Below are 17,861 nucleotides of genomic sequence, written 5' to 3' on the forward strand. Positions count from 1 at the left end.
TATGAATGTAAAAGGGTCCTAAGGCCCAGAAGTTTGTGACCTGTTGTGCTAGAGCCCTGAGGCTGGTGTTACAGATCCAGAAGAGAAGTAGATGCAGCCTTTGTGTGATGAATCACACAATCCAGCTTAACTAATGAATACGCAGGCTGGAAAGTGGCCTTAACATTTAAAAGAAAAAAGTGGAAACTGTTACAGTAGGAGGCTCATTAAAAAATTAGAGATTTTACCTAAATAAGAATATTAATCAAATGTTTTAAAGATTATAATGCAGAAGCAGGTATAGACTTATTCTGTATATTTCAGATGGCAAATCTAAGACGAATGGGTAATTATTACGAAATCGAATTTCAGTGAAACATATGAGATACATTTCCTGACCAGTAGAGCTGTGCAACAGCAGCAGCCTCCCGACAGTCCCTTCAGTCAACAAATATTGTCTATTACGTACCAACGCTTACTCTATTTGGGGATTCCACCAACAAATAAGATCCTGCCTTCATGTTGCTTACATTCCAACGCAAGAGACAGGCAAACAAACTGCACTAATTCCTGGGTCTAGGAAGTATTCTGATGGAAGGAAACAGGCTTTTCTGAGACTGTGGCAGGTGAGGGGCTGTAAGGCTACCACAGGTAGGATGTTCAGAAGTTGTCTCTCCCAATGAGGTGTAATATAAGCTGAGACCTGAGAAACAGGGAGAAGCAGCCTATGCAAAGAGAAAGGGCCACAAGTGCAAATATCCCATAAATAGAAAAGAATCTGGGAGTATTCTGAGAACAGTAAAAAAGAAGTATGACCAGAGCACAGTGACAGACATAAAATCGGAGAGGTAGGCAACATCCACATAATGTAGAGCATGATTCTCATCAATATCATATTAGACCAACTACATCAGAATCCCTCTTGGTGGGGCCTAAGCATCAGTATTTGTTTCAAGAGTCCTCTGGGTGATGCTAATGTACTGCCTGGGATAAGAATCACCAATATACAGTCTGTTAGGCTATGATAAGGAGTTTGGATTTCATTTTTAATATAAAAGTAAGCTACTGAAGAGTTAAGCAGGAAACTAGTAGGATAGATACACGTTTTTTGTTTTTGTTTTTAAATTTACTTTACAAAAAGATCACTCTGGTTGTTATGGAAAGAAGTAGAGAGCAAGAATAGAAAACTCTTCAATCCTGAAAGTTTTAAGAGATTTAATGAGCATTAATCAGGAAAGATACATGGGGTAGAGGCTTAGCCACTAGTTGGTGATGGCCAATACCAAGAGTATGATTTTTCAGAGACACTAAACAAACAACAGGTACAATCAGAGGAAACAGAAAAGAAAACCTACAAAAGAAGGAACATCCACAGGAGTGAACTGTTCTGTTCCTAAACATACTTTATCAACTTGATAATATGAGTTAATTGGCTAAATACGGTATTTATTTATGCCCTTACGTTGCCACCATATGTAAATTATATAGCTAAAGACATCTTCTTCAATATTTCAAATGAAGGCAGAGAATGGACTTAAAAATTTATCCTCACCTGAGTTGCAAGTCCAGTATTTTTACAGTTATATTAACTAAAGATAACGTTTAAAGTCGCTTTTATCTCACCTGGAATATTCTGTTCCTTTCAAACTAAAAATGAAATAATAATAAATTGATACAGAAATAAAGCAATAAAGCTTATTCGAATTCAAAAATACCTTATATCTTAAAGCAACAAAAACTTTATGCTATTTCATCAACTTGGTAATTATTATTTTTCTTTATTTTTGGGGGGTGGGGTGGGAGAGCAGAGTCTTGCTCTGTTGCCTAGGCTGGAGTGTAGTGGCGTCTTCATAGCTCACAGCAACCTCAAACTCCTGGGCTCAAACGATCCTCCTGCCTCAGCCTCCTGAGTAGCTGGAACTACAGGTGCACGCCACCGTGCTCGTCTAATTTTTCCTATTTTTAGTAGAGATGGGTCTCCTCTTGTTCAGGCTGGTCTTGAACTCCAGAACTCAAGGATCCTCCCACCTCAACCTCCCTGACTGCTAGGATTACAGGTGTGAGCCACTGTGCTGGGCCCTTGGTAATTATTTTTAAGTAGTACTCTTTAACCTTTAACTTAAAATCTGAATAGACTCCTATGTTTATGCTTCTTTGCCAGTTTCTTGTCACTTTCCCTGATATGAAGACAACGCATCAGGTCATTTTAACCTTAGTGCTGTTGCCTTTCCTTTTTAAAGAACAAAGTGAAATATGCCTGTGTCTCTAATAAAAGTAGGAAAACATTTGGCTCCATCTGTCTCATTTATCTTATCCATCTGTTCCCTCTAGGCATTTTGAGTTTGGAAGGCACTAATATAAAATTAGTGAGAAGGTTCTAGTCCTAGTTGATTAGTTTTACAGTATATATCTTACCTGATAATACAAATGATATTCCAGACTGTTTCTGTGGTAAAATGGAATATTTGGTAAATTATTTATAATATCAATCATCCTAAACAATAAAAAATTATCCACTAGAAAAATCAATAAATTCATAGCATTTAAGCTTAATATATAATATTTAATATACAATTTTTTAAAAGAAAATTACCTTTCAAAAGATGATTCAGGTCCATTGTGTCATGTAAGACTTTTTGTTTACAGCGGGGGTCTAAATTGGAATCTAACACTGAAGACTTTGAGGGGAGATTGGGCCCCTGTTTTTCTTTCTCTCTTTTGGCTGATTTCAAATATTTTGAATTATTTTTTAAATCCTCAACATCTTCATATACTTCTTGACTCACGTTTTCTTGCTTTTTAACTTTCACTTTTTGATCATTTGATGCACCCAGTTCAAAAGACTGAACAGGGCTGATGTCCGGCGTTGATAAAGGAGTTACATCAGTCACAGTATCTTCAGATTCCTCAGTGTACCCACCAAATTTTGGTTTAGTACTTGAAGGTTGTGTTCCTGTTGATTTTATTCCTGGCTTATTTTTATGTTTTGGTGAAAAGAGCATTGCACCAGATACATGTTTCTTTGATGATGGCTGTGAATCAGATATGCCATTATCACACCCTACAGCTGAACAATCTGTATCTGAACTTGAAGACGAGGAAGATAAAGAAGAGGAAGAGGAACTAGTTCTGGAATACTTTTTACTAATGATTTTTTTAAAGTTATTAGACAGTTTAGCTGACTTGGACCTTGCATGGAGCCTTTTCCCATCATCACTGCTTTCCTCTCCATCTGTATAGTAATCATCTTCACCTTCTCTTACAATTTTGGGGATTCTATTTGGAATATGTATTTTATGTCCTGTTGTAACATCACAAAATTTTTTTGATCTTGAAGGAGTTGTCAATGATAAAGAACTTCTGGTTTGTGCAATATCATTCTCTACTGGGTGGTCTTCTAGGGGGACTTTTGCTTTTCTTTCATTTCCCTTCTCAGTAAGATAATTTTCCTTTGTTTGTACTCCAGTTTTCAAGTTTACATTTTCTGTATCTTTATCTATTCTCTCTTCAGGGTCATCATCTTGCTTGTGGAAAACTGAGTTACTTTCACATTTCTTTGCTTCTTCAAAATCACTGTCAAAGAAAGAATGGTCCACTTCACCGTCTGATATATCTTCAAACCGATCCATGAAGGCGAAAATATATCTGATAAGGAATAAAGTGTAACTATCAGACTAAACAGTAATTTCCAAATACTTTTCATTTTTATATAGCAATTACATAATTTTCCCAAACTAAGAAATTTGAGTAATATATAAAGAGAAACATTACAAAACAAAACCAAAACCAAAAAACTCAGTGAAGTGATGATGGGGCTTTCACGGTAATAGTAAGTTGTACCAATTATTTGAAATATAAATAAGTCTAATAGTTAAAATTCACAAGAAAACAATAATAGATCACCAAGACAAGGGTATCACAAACATGGATAGCAAGTGGAACCCTAAGGAAAATTTGCCTTCTATAAATTAAGTATAGTAAGAGTTTAGAATAAGGATGGAGTTAAAACCTCCTAGGATCAGCTAAGCCAGCTTAAACACACATTATTCTAGTGAAAGTAGTGCAATTAAGATTGACAAACATTCATATTTCAGTACTTGCTGGCTTTGTCCTATTCTGCTCCTTCACTGAAGTTAGTAAAGAAGAAGCAGAAAGAAGGAGATGACTTCTATTAAATGTAAAACCTCCTGCTATACCTTCTTAAAGGGGAACAAAAACTCTAAGGCACATTTACAGGTTGCACAGGTAGCATGGAGTCAACTTCTGAGTATTTAATCATAGCCACTTAAAAAACCCCAGAACTCTCTGGAAGGCAGATCATTCCATTTCCAGAGCAAAAAAAAAGAAGAAGAAGGGCTGGGAGCATCTTATTATTGCCAGAAAGCACAATATTCAAATATGTTTGGGGTAGTGGTAATGAAACAAAGGAGTCCATTTAAAGGGCCTTCCACTGCCCAACCTTGACAATTTAGCACTGAAAAACAAGAAAGAAAAAGAGTACATAAAAATGAAAAAATAATTCTATGGATAGCCATGAGTCCATGATGATATTCAAGAGTGACAAATAATATGAGCTATGTTAAAGGAAAGGCATATATACATTTCTAATGATAATATGTAGTCAACAATGCAATTATGTGCTTACTCTGTTCATATTACAATTAATTCTATTTTACATCAAATCAGGCAGTAAAAGATTATGTAATCTGTATTCTAAACCAGACATAATACTCTGCAGCCTTTAATTGTTTAAGTGACCCTGCAACCTAAGAAAGATATAAAAACAAGTACAGATATGATTTTAAAATTAATCAAACTTGTATTAATATTAATGTGATAGGTTAATATGATAGGTTCAGGTATGTGTGGTAATACATTTTACATTGGATAATTCTGTCTGCCTTTGAGGCTTCGAAGAATTTAAGAGATTCTGATGCATCAGTTTTATAAAAATTTAACTGTTTATAATCTTTTTTTAAAATGCTTCAGGGAATCTGAATGATTAAATCAGTAAGTTTAGACTTAGTACATCTATAAACAGTGTCTAAGTGGTTAGGAAGATTTCCTTTGTTAGATTTGTAAGTGTCCTTGTCAGATGTTTGAGGTACTTAAGAAAATCAAATATAATGAAAGACTGTAATGTTAAGTATGCAAATGGTATACAATGTTCAAAGAAATTTAATATATTTTATAAGCTAAGTGAAGATTAACCAAAATATGAGTGAGTTTTTAAATTCTAACACATGTAAGTAGATCTTAAAATTTGGGAAACAGAATATAAAATTTATACCTAATATTAAAATGTAAAATGTAATACTTTCCATAGCATAGACTAATATCCTCTTTACATTTTAAAATTCAAGCCGGGCGCGGTGGCTCACGCCTGTAATCCGAGCACTCTGGGAGGCCGAGGCGGGTGGATCGTTCTGAGCTCAGGAGTTCGAGACCAGCCTAAGCAAGAGCGAGACCCCGTCTCTACCAAAAAATGGAAAGAAATTAATTGGACAGCTAAAAATACATGTAGAAAAATTTAGCCGGGCGTGGTGGTGCGTGCCTGTGGTCCCAGCTACTCGGGAGGCTGAGACAGTAGGATTGCTTGAGCCCAGGAGTTTGAGGTTGCTGTGAGCTAAACTGACACCACAGCACTCGCCCCAGGCAACAGAGTGAGACTCTGTCTCAAAAAAAAATAAATAAATAAAATTAAATTAAATTTAAATTGACAGCCTCCTTCCCAAATCCTCAAAGAAAGATACCTAGTAAGGTTTTAGGTATCATGTTTATTCACATAGAAATCAAAGTCTATTCTCTCAAGAAATTTATAAAAACTGAAACTTGTCTCTAATTAATTTTTGGAGCCATAAAAAAAATCTATAAACCCTTTGAATCAGTAACTTTACTTCTGGAAATTTATCTTAAGAATGTAACACTAAAAAGGAAATGGTATTAATTACACCACTACTTGTAATATTGAAAAACTTGTATAGAAAAATATGATTCCATCAAAATAGTTATTTAGATTGGGGGTCAGCAAACTACTGTCCATGGGCCAAATCTGGCCTGCCATCCGTTTTTGTAAATAAAGTTTTACTGGAACACAGCCCCACTCATGGGTGTAGTAGGTATTGCTTCTGACAGCTTTCACACTACAACGGCAGAGCTAAGGAGTTATGATAGAGACCCTATGACCCACAAAGATGAAAATATTTGCCATCTGACCCTCTACTGAAAAAGTTTGTAGACCCCTGACTTAGATGATATATCAACTTGAAAAATACAGAATACAAAATTGTTATCTATATTGGATCAATAATACAATTTCTACACTTAAACAAAAACTAGGGGGGAAAAGGGCAGAAATTAAGAGTTGATCTACTAGAAAAAAAAATCAACAATCCCACTGCATTTTTTATATTTCCATAATAGTGTTTTTTTTTTGAGACAGAGTTGCCTGGGGCGAGTGCCGTGGCGTCAGCCTAGCTCACAGCAACCTCAAACTCCTGGGCTCAAGCAATCCTACTGTCTCAGCCTCCCGAGTAGCTGGGACCACAGGCACGCACCACCACGCCCGGCTAAATTTTTCTACATGTATTTTTAGCTGTCCAATTAATTTCTTTCCATTTTTTGGTAGAGACGGGGTCTTGCTCTTGCTCAGGCTGGTCTCGAACTCCTGAGCTCAGAGCGATCTGCCCGCCTCGGCCTCCCAGAGTGCTAGGATTACAGGCGTGAGCCACCGCGCCCGGCCCATGATAGTGTTTGTGCCATAAATTAAGCAAATAAGTGATGAACAGAAGTCTGCTCAGCGTTTGAAAAAGAATGAACTGAGTAGGACACACCCAGGCTCAAAACTTGATTCTGCCACTTGCAAATGGTTTCATAGCATAGCCCAGAGCAATATTTTATAAACTGCAGGTCACAACCCAATGTAAAATCAATTCAGTAAGTCATGTCAATCATTAAACCAAGGAAAATAGAATATAGTATAATAATCAAGAGTAAATTGAACATAAAAGTAACATTTCATGAAACTTTTGTTACTTAAATGCATTGTGTGTTCTAGTCCTTAATGTAAAAGCTATTTCTTACTGAGGGTCTCAGTGAAGGGTCTGAAATGCCACTGGCTATGGAGATGAGAAACTGTCATCAAAAGGTAATGTACTATAATGCATATATGAAGATGGAATGAAAATTTAAACTTTGGGTGGTATTAGAGACAATATCAAGTGTCATAGGTAATATTACATTGTCTAGAAAGATTCTGCTTTGCTAGTGGATTAAGGCCACACTGGAATGAATCAGGATCTGAAGTTTAAGAAATGTTGTAATTTAAATTACAAATATAGAAGGAATGTTTTCTTGAAATTTGAAGAAACTGACATCAGAGAAAATCATTTAATTATAAGAGGTGGATGATTATAGTGTCTGAAGAAATGAAGAGATACTAAGAATAACGAAAGAGCAATTTTAGTAATCATAATAGAATTACAAGTTTCTATGAAAGCTTTGCCCAGAATTGGTATATCATTATATAAACTTATTAACAGACAATGGTCTCTTTTTGATTTTACTGGAAATATACTGATAGAAAAGCTTAAATTTTCCTAATCAGTTAAAAAACAACTTAAAAAACAAATCAACCATCCAAATCATTCTAACCCACATCACTGATAATAAATTGTTTAAATATTAAGGAAATAAAATTACTAGCATAAGTCAGTCTCACTTGTGTTAGTGCCATATGCTATTCTACTACTAACAGCTAAATGTACTGAGTACTTACTACATGCTAGCACTGCTCCAGTGCAGCTTTCAGGTTTTATCATTCTCATTTTCCAACGAGGAAACTGAAGCAGAGCAAGAATTTACAAAAGTCACACAGCTACCAAGGGGCACAGCCAGGATTCTAAAGCAGGCATACTTTAGGGATCATGTTATTAACTACTGCTCTATTCTGCTTCTCAGTATGGTCCTTCAAAAAACTAGATACTGGCCGGGTGCGGTGGCTCACGCCTGTAATCCTAGCTCTCTGGGAGGCCGAGGCAGGCGGATTGTTTGAGCTGAGGACCTCGAAACCAGCCTGAGCAAGAGCGAGACCCCGTCTCTACTAAAATTAGGAAGAAATTAATTGGACAACTAAAAATATATAGAAAAAATTAGCCGGGCATGGTGGCGCTTGCCTGTAGTCCCAGCTACTCGGGAGGCTGAGGCAGGAGGATCGCTTGAGCCCAGGAGTTTGAAGTTGCTGTGAGCTAGGATGACACCATGGCACTCTACCCCAGGCAACACAGTGAGACTCAAAAAAAAAAAAAAAAAAACCTAGATACTGACACTTTTTTTTTTATTGCTTTTACACATTGTGTTATCTATGATTTATTTGATGGCAAACAGTGGGCAAGATAAAACCCTCCCAACAATTTTAAAAGAAAAATGGGACCTGTTTAGCGGTATGATTTTAGGAACTATTGCTAAAAAGCATAGTTTGTACAGTCAAAATTAGATATACATGCCAGTGCGTGACACATTTTGCTGGATGTTATTTGCCACGTAGCAGTTTTCCTCTAACAAAGTAAATTGGAACAAATCTCATTGGTGCCACAAATTAAAAACCATTACCCTAGGTAACGAGAATTTAGAACTCCGAATTAAGTAGTGACTCTCTCTATCCCAATCTGACCTCATGACCAAACTCTTTCCAAAAAGGGTAGTGAATTCCAAAGGTATTTCCAGCAAGGAGAGTGACAATTCTGTAAGTCACTAAACCTAAAATGTTTCCAGCATGCCTGCTTTTTATGTACGACATAACAGAAGAATTTCCCTGTTTAGTGATCCCTGGTAACCTTGAATGAGACTTAGCCAAAGTTCCTCATGATGGCGTATGGTACATAAGTGTTAGGGCTAATCCTCTTCTCAACCCCTATCCTCACGGTTCCCTAACAGTCCTGAAAGGAAAAGACTTCAATCCCCTTGCATTAAGAATGAAGAAACTAAGGCATGGCAAATTCAAGTGACTTGACCAATTTCAATTATTAGTTTGTAGCAAGTTTGCCTTTTATGACTTTCAGATTTATCAAACTTGTGAATAAAAGAAAGCTGAGATGGACAGAAGCACTCAAGATCACAATGCTAGAAAGTGCAATCTGGACTGGAAACCAGGCAGTCTGGCTTCAGAATCAGCACTCCTAATCATTACGCTACATTGAAACAAGCAGAGGAAAATTAATAAGCCAAAATCCTAGTAGGGAGAGATATTCCAAAGCAGCCAAAATAATAACACAATAATATCACAGATACAGATACAGAAGGAGAAAAGAGAAAGTACACTGAGGACCTCAGCTTAAAAAGAAGGTTCAGTTGAAAAAAAGATTTGAAACTCACCAAGTGACAAAAGTGTAACTTGGAAACCAAAAAACTAGTATGTTCTAAAGTCATACCAGAATGGCAGTGTACATGCTAAAACAAGTTGCATTATATTCTACATGGTCAAATGATTTCCTGAATGAAGCACTTCCTTCTAGGACTATGGTGAAGAGTCTATAATCTAAGTCATGATAAATAGTTTAGAGAACAGATCTCATAGTGAGTAAAAATAATGACTAAGCATATGTCCAAATACCTTCCTATCAGGACTATAAAATGGGAAAAGATTATAGACCTCTTATTTGTGGTTCCAAGGTAAAACTTGCATTAACAGATGGAGTGCATAAGAAATCTGTTATGAGCTTAACATAAAGACTGTTTGAAAGTGGAATGGGCTACTTTGTAAGATTCTGAGCCCCAGGTTACTAGATATACTAGAGCAAAGACTGGATAACCACTTGCTGGGATGCTGCACTAGGAGGATATGATTTTTCTAAACCCTGAACTAGGTCTTAATCCCAAAGAACCCATAAGCTATCAAACAGCATCACATGCTACAGAGAAATCTTTCACGAAAGGAAGAGTCAATTTGATGCAGCAAACTTCATTGTTGTCTTAAAGAAATTGCCACAGCCACCCCAACCTTCAGCACCTACCAGCCAGGTCAGTCAGCAGCCAACATCAAGGCAAGAATCTCCATCAGCAAAAAGATTATGACTTGGCTGGGCGTGGTGGCTCACGCCTATAATCCTAGCACTCTAGGAGGCTGAGGTGGGAGGATGGCTTGAGGTCAGGAGTTAGAGACCAGCCTGAACATCAGTGAGATCCCATCTCTACTAAAAATAGAAAGAAATTAGCTGGGCAACTAAAAATAGGAAAAAAAAAAACATTACCCTGGCACGGTGGTGCACATCTGTAGTCTGAGCTACGCAGAAGGTTGAGGCAGGAGGATTGCTTGAGCCCAGGAGTGTGAGGTTACTGTGAGCTAGGCTCATGCCACAGTACTCTAGCCCAGGCAACAGAGCAAGACTCTTGTCTTAAAAAAGAAAAAAAAGATTATGACTTGCTGAAGGGTCAGCAAGTTAGCTTTTTTTAAAATTGATAATGTAGTTTTATCAATAAGGTATTTTTTAAGGTATGTATATTGTGTTCTTTAGACATAATGTTATTGCACACTTACTTAACATAGTATAGTGTAAACATAACTTTTATATGCACTGGGAAACCAAAAAATTCATATGACTTGCTTTATTACAGTGGTCTGAAACCTAACCTGCAATATCTCAGAGGTTTGCCTAGAGAAAGAAGTGTTTACCTTCCCTCAGTATACAACCCCTAGAGGCCTAAAAACTTTTTTTCATTTGTTTTGTCATGCTTCCACAATTTATTGTCCTTTGTTAAAAATTTTCAGGCTATTCGCTTCTTTGGGTCTTCACTTCTTTTCTAGGAAAGGCCTGTGTCCGTAAAAATTAACATCATATAAAATTTGTATGCCTTTTCTCCTGTTAATCTGTGTTGTCAGTTTAATTTCCAGAGCCCCAGCTATAGAACCTAAGAGAGTAGAGAGGAGTTTTTTTTCTTCTCCCCTTCCCTACACTTGTCTCCTTACCAAATTGGAGCTCCTGATGTCCTGCTCATCTTTATATCCTCAGTGCATAAAGGAGGGCCTGACAAATAGTCATTCAAACGATGTTTACCTGACAAAGGAGTCTGGAGTTAGGAGACTTAAGATTGAGCCCTGGTTCTGCGCTCTGCTTGCTAGGTAGGTAGAAAATCACCTCATTTCCAACCTGGTTTCCTTGATAGTTTCCTGTTCTCCTCCCTCACCCCTCCAGACACACACAGCAGAACCATCCCCTTCTGTTTCCATAGTACAGTCATGCAGTCCCCAAGAGTTGTAAGCCACCTGCATCCCTAAGTTGTCACAGTTCTTGAGAGGTGGTGCAGACAGTCAGGTGCCTGGGAGATTTTTCAGGTGAAATTTATGTTAACAGTATCCAAAAGATAGGGATATTGTAAGGATTTAAACACTCAGGTGATTTAACTTAATCTACCAGAAAATTTATCCAACAATCCCATCCCCTAAGCAATCCTTTTGATAACTTTTGCTTCCAAGTTAGTGAGATTCAACTTACATTACGGAATAAGCAAGAAAATGGTGGCTTAAGAAGGTAGTTAAGATTCTCTTTACAGCACTTTGGGAAAGGATAAAATTAAAGACCAGTTCATAAGACCATTATAACCCTCTGGTGCTCAATCTGTCCTGGTTCTTGCCAAAGCTGCCTGGGAGTCACTTGGACACGCACCACTTGTGTAGCTCATGCAGAACCGGCAATAGAAATACCAGTGCTTTCACTACACATCAGGAAAATACACAAAAAGAAATCTGGCATTTTTTTTTAAACTGTCATTTTGCTACCGTGACATTACATATCTGAAGTTAGATATACAGTATAAAAGGGCCCCAATAAGATATCCAATTGCGTGGCATGAAAATCTCAGCCCAAATTAAACACCTGTTCTCCAGAACTCGAGGATCTGTTGACGATCCCCTCCCGACCTCGGGAGACAGCAGAATATAAATGACAGCTCCTCAGGCCTCAGGTTCACTTACGCGGAGATGGGCCGGAGCAGTCACAGCCCTGTGGGTGTCGCCACCACAACTCAATTTAGAGCCGATCGCGGCCCCCCAACCCCCACGCCACCCCGCACTCGACCTGAGGGCAGGACAGGCCGTTTCCGCCCCGGCCCCAGGGACCCACCGGCCGCCTCGGACGCCTTTGTTGTAGTTACACCCGCCGCCCGAGGGGCCGGCCCGGCTGAGAGGTGGCTGGGCGGAGGGCAGCGGCCCCAGCGGGCTCCTCCTTCCCGCCTCCCGCGCAGGCTTCGTTATACCAACCCCGAGTGCTCGCCGCCGCCTGGGTTCCGGAGGGGGAAACGGATGCCGAACGGAAGGGACGCTGGCGGGCGCACCGCGGGCGAGGAGGCAGCAGCGCCCGCGCGGCGCTCACCCAGGAGCCGAGGCCACTGCCTCTCGAGCGGCGCCCGCGACGGTGGGGCCTGACTCGCGCGCACGCGCCGAGGCGCTCTCGCAGCCCTGCACGCGGCCCGGGCGTGGCGGACTCGCGCTTCCGGAGGCGGAGAGGACGGAAAGGGAGAGGAGGGGCCGCGGGAGGCGCTGGGGCTTCGGCAGGGGCGGGGGCGCACGCCTGGCCCGCGCCGCTCAGGACCGGCGTCACAGAGCTGGTGGGCCACGCGGGGGCTCCGGGAGAGCGGACGGAGAGGTGAGGAGAGAGCGCCGTCGGTGCCTTACTGCCTCTTCCCTCATTGTTGAGGGCAGCGCGGGTAGGCCTAGGTGTTACCGTAATTTAATGGGGAAAGCTGCTTTATTATCCTGTCATTTCTTTACAAAAACAACAATGGTAGGGCCGGGCGCGGTGGCGCGCGCCGGTAGTCCCAGCTACTCGGGAGGCTGAGACGGGACAATGACTTGAGCCCGGGAGTTCAAGACTAGCCTGGGCAAGATAGCGAGACTCCGTCTCAAAAAAAAAGAAGAAAAGGAAAATCAAAACAATAATAAAAATGGAGGCTGGCTGTGTCTTCGTGATAAGTTCAGTTCAGACAACTAGTTTGTTCTATGGGCCAGAGACTAGTAACATGTTAGAAAGTCATCAGCCTATTAGCAAATGAGGTAGGCAGTTAATCTAAGAAAAATGATCTCTGCAGAATATATATATATATATATATATTTTTTTTTTTTTTTTTTTGAGACAGAGTCTCACTCTTTTGCCCGGGCTAGAGTGAGTGCCGTGGCATCATCCTAGCTCACAGCAACCTCACACTCCTGGGCTCAAGCGATCCTTCTGCCTCAGCCTCCCGAGTAGCTGGGACTACAGGCATGTGCCACCATGCCCGGCTAATTTTTTTCTATATATTTTTAGTTGTCTGATTAATTTCTTTCTATTTTTAGTAGAGACGGAGTCTCGCTCTTGCTCAGGCTGGTTTCGAACTCCTGAGCTCAAACGATCCGCCCGCCTCGGCCTCCCAGAGTGTTAGGATTACAGGCGTGAGCCACCGCGTCCAGCCTGCAGAATATATTGAATGCCATAATTTCCCACTGTTGAACTTTCAGGCACATAATAGGTGTGGTAGAATAATGGCACCCCAAAAGTGTCCATCTCCTGATCCCCAGAACACAGGACCATGTTACCTTACATGGCAGACAGGATTTAGCTCATGTGATTAAGGATCAAAATGGGAATATGAGCCTGGATTATCCAGTGGACCCAATGGGATGACCACAAAAAGGGATGGAGTGATGTGAGGAAGAGGCAATGAGCCAGGAATGCAGGTATCCTCTTGCAAGCTGAAAACTGGGAGGAAACAGATTCTCCCCTGAAGTGTTGGGAAAGAACTCAAGCCTGCAAAAACCTTGATTTTAGACTTCTGACCTCCAGAACTGTAAGATAATAAATTTGTTATTTTAAACTACCATGTTTAATAATTTGTAATAATTTAGTAATTTGTTATAGCAGCAATAGCACACTAATATAGTAGATATCAATTGTTTACATGAAAGTGCAAAGCAAGTAAGTATGGGTTTAACCCTATCCCAGGGAGTAAGGAATTGTCTATATTTATGTTCTTCACAATGCATTTTGTACTTGTTCATCTCAATTACCAAAAGTACAAAGAATCAATTCTGTTCTAAAGAAAGGATTTCACTTAATTCTCCTTGATAAAACTATGCTTGCACCACTTCTCAGGGATAGTTGTCTACCCTGTGGTCAAAAGTTTATGCAGTAAAAATAACGTATAATAAAAAAAGGAAAAAAAGTTTAATTTATGAAGGACTTGAGTAGATATTTCTCCAAAGAAGCTATAGAAATGGCCAGTAAACACATGAAAAGATATTCAATATCAGTAATCATTAATGATAATGCAGTCACTAATCATTGCATTAGGGAAATGCAAATCAAAAGCACAATAAGATACCACTTCACATCCACTAGGATGGCTGTTATCAGAAAAACAGTAATAAGGATTGGCAAAGAGTTGGAAAGATTGGAACCCTCATGCACTGTTTGTTAGAATGCAAAATAGTATAGCAGCTATGGAAAATGGTATGACATGTCCTTGAAAAATGGAACATAGAATTATATAACCCAGTAATTCCCGTCTGGATATATACCCAAAAAGAATTGAAAGCAGGGTCTCAAACAGATATTTGTACACCAATGTTCATAGCAGCGTTATTCACTATAGCCAAAAGGTAGAAACAACCCAAGTGTTCATCAACAGATAAACAAAATGTGGTATATACATACAATGGAATATTATTTAGCTTTGAGACTTGTGTTCCTCTGACTGCACATTACAACATAAAGGTGTTCTGCAGGACAGACAGAATGGAAGGTGTACAAGGGTTCTCCGGAGGGACAGAACCAATTGGACAGATACAGATGTAGGTAGACAATATGAGCAGGGATATTGGCTTGCTTGATTACGGAGGTTGGGAAGTCCCACAACAGGCAAGCTGGAGACCCTAGGATACCGGTGGTGTGGCTCAGTCCAGTCTGAAAGCCTCAGAACTAGGGAATCCAATGGTGGAACTCTCAGTTTGAGGCTAAAGACCTGAGAACCCAGGGGCCAGTGGTGTAACCCGGAGTCCAAAAGCCAGAGAGCCTGAAGTTATGATGTCTAAGGACAGAAGAGTATATCCCAGCTCCAGGGGAGAGAGGAAACTGCCTTTTTGTTCTGTCTGGGTCCCCAGCTCATTGGATGGTGCCCACCCATATTGAAGGCGGATCTTCCCCACTCGGTCCACTGTCGAACACCAATCTCCTCTGGATACCCAGAAATAATCCTTACCAGTTCTCTAGGTAATCCTTAATCCAGTCAAATTAACACCTAAAATTAACCCTTATTTTACCTCACTTCTCACTGTTCCTCAAACCATGCACAGAGTGGAGGCCTAGCTAGTATTTGCTAAGGAAATATATGAAGTATCAGTGCTGACTTAGCAATATATTTCTCCAAAGAAGATATACAAATATGCTTTGAGGAAGTTTTCTGACCATGGGTTTACATTTTTCTAGATCTATATTACTGTTGGAAATGATATACTAGTGTATTGGAAAGATAATGGTCTTAAGAGTTACAGGCCTGCAGCTATCAGTGTCAGACCAGTTTCCCCTTTACTGATGATACAAGTTATAATCACTTAGCGCTTATCAGAGAGGGCTGGGTAAGGTACTGCTATTCTCACAAAGCAACAAACCTAAGCACTTTTTTTTTTTGAGACAGAGTCTTGCTCATGTATTCCCCAGCTAGAGTGCAGTAGCGTCATCATAGCTCACTGCAACCTCAAACTCCTGGGCTCAAGCTAGCCTGTTGCCTCACCCAAGTAGCTGGGACTACAGGCATGCACCACTTTTTCTATTTTAGTAGAGACTGGGGGTCTCCTTCTTGCTTAGGTTGGTCTGGAACTCATGACCTGAAGCAATCCTCCCATCTTGGCCTCCCAGAGTGCTAGGATTACAGGCGCAAGCCACCACACCCCGCCAAAACTAAACACTTTTAAGCATGGAATACAAGTGTTGGGCTCCTGAATTTAAACCTTGTTTTTTCTCCTCTGTAAAATGAGATGACTAAATCACAGAGTTCTTAGGGAAGCATCATGGCATAGTGACTAAATGCACAAGCTCTGAAGGTAGACCACGTGAAGTGATAACCAAATCCTAGCTTTATTATTTATTAGCTGTGTAACTTTGAGCAAGTTATTTCACCTCCTGTGCCTCAGTTCACCATATGTTGATGGAATTAACAGTGGCTGTCAGGGTTGTTGTGAAGATTCAATGAAGTATGTTTAGTGCTTAGAACAGTATCTGGTACACAATAAGTGCTCACTTAGTTGCTAGCTCTGAACTAGAGTTTAAATTGGAAAATATATAAAGCCTTCAGAGTACAGCCCCTGGAATGTAAGTGATCAAAAAACATTGACATGATTGTTGGTGATAACAAGCTACCATTCTTTATTTGAAATAATTTGGATTTGTAGCATATACTTTGAGGAGCCCCAATGGGACAAAAATTAGCAGTTCTTTTAGAGGCAAAAGGGCTTCTTCAAAATCAGTTATACTGCTTTATTTAAAAAACAAACAAAAAGGACAGGAAGGTAAGTAACTTCTTTTGATGTCATCACCTTGGACTGGTAAAGTCACATCTAGCATGAGGCACTCATTATCTCATTTTTGATTTGCAAGGTTTAAGAGGGAATGAAGTGCCCCATGAATACCAGTTAATATTAAAAACAAAAGATACATCTGCTGCTTTATTGGTCTCACCAGTAATTGCCAGTGTTTATGGAGCATATTGACATCTATCTTCTCAGCAAGCATTATGTAGATAATACTAGCTGGGACTACGATAGAAGAGGCAAGTATGTGCTCTAAAAATTATCTGGACCACTTTCTTTTGCGTGGGTAGTATCATTTGTACTGAATAATTGGCAAAAAAAACCAAACCAGAATTGGAACCAAAGTGATTATGGCAGCTGCGTACACCCGGTGACACCAGGAAGACTTCTTTGGACGTTTCCATACCTAGGAATCGCAGGCTTCATTTACTCCTCCACATGTGTCTGATTCCTTACCTAAGGCGGCAGGGTGGGAAACGGAAAGTTGTAAAGAGAAACTGCTGAAAGTGAGGATCGGGAATGGTTGCCTATTTAATCTAAAGAGCGGGTTAAAACAAGGCAGAAATTTTGCTGGCAATAAGCAAGGCAAGGAGGTTACTTGTCCGTGGTGAGCGGAGAGCGAGAATTAAGGGATCACCTGAGCTGGAGTATCACAAATGCTTCTGACACCTGCAACAAAATTTTCCATTAACAGACGGGAACCTGGGGGGAGGCGGGGAGGGAGGAGCGCGGGAAAGAGCAGTTTCCGGGGCCTTTCGTCGGGCCCCTCGGGTGGGGCCGGCGTGTCGGACCCCGCCCCGCGCGGTGGGTGGGCACCTCCCAGCTGTCACTCAGCGGCCGTGGCCGCTCTCCGCCCCCACCCTGACACGCACTGCGGGGCCGCCCCCACCGCGCGTCAGGCTTTGCCGGCTTCAGTCACAACACGGTCCGGCTACCTGGGCGCGTCCCGCCCGGTAGCTGCAGGCCCGGCGCCGGCTGGCGGCGCTGAGGGGTCGCCGAGTGCTGCTCGGCGGCGTCTGTGAGAGCCGCTCCCTCTGTGGGTCGCCGGCGAGGGCATGAGCGCGGGCTCCCTCTGCCTCCGGAGCGGCGGCGGGAGCGGCGAGGGGAGGAGGCGCCGCGCAGAGGCCACCGTCCAGGGTAGCGCCAGGGGACAGCGGGGCAGGAGATGTGCCTGTCCTTAGCGGCACAGGAAGCAGCATGCACCCCGATGTCACCCACAGCAGCGGCGCCGGCCTCAGCCCCGCTTCGGCCTCAGGCGCCGGCAGCCGTCCTGCCCCGGGCTCCGCGGCCGAGCGGCGGCCGGAGCCCCCGGGGGACGCGGAGGCGGGGC

The 17,861-nt window shown here is 41.1% G+C and overlaps 1 protein-coding gene across 1 annotated transcript in view; it reads right to left on the reverse strand.

The window, feature by feature from the left end:
* CFAP97 (cilia and flagella associated protein 97) overlaps nt 1–12,255 on the reverse strand; it is a 32,279-nt gene extending 20,024 nt beyond the window's left edge. Inside the window, exons 1-2 of the mRNA XM_012644000.1 lie at nt 12,233–12,255; nt 2,573–3,624 (exon numbers count right to left, since the gene is read on the reverse strand). Coding sequence (XP_012499454.1) covers nt 2,573–3,608 — 1,036 coding nt within the window. The 5' untranslated portion in view covers nt 3,609–3,624; nt 12,233–12,255. The remainder of the gene's footprint in view (nt 1–2,572; nt 3,625–12,232) is intronic.
* Nucleotides 12,256–17,861: the final 5,606 nt, after the last annotated feature.

This window comes from Propithecus coquereli, unplaced genomic scaffold (assembly GCF_000956105.1).
Source record: "Propithecus coquereli isolate 6110/MARCELLA unplaced genomic scaffold, Pcoq_1.0 Scaffold203, whole genome shotgun sequence".
NCBI lineage: Eukaryota > Metazoa > Chordata > Mammalia > Primates > Indriidae > Propithecus > Propithecus coquereli.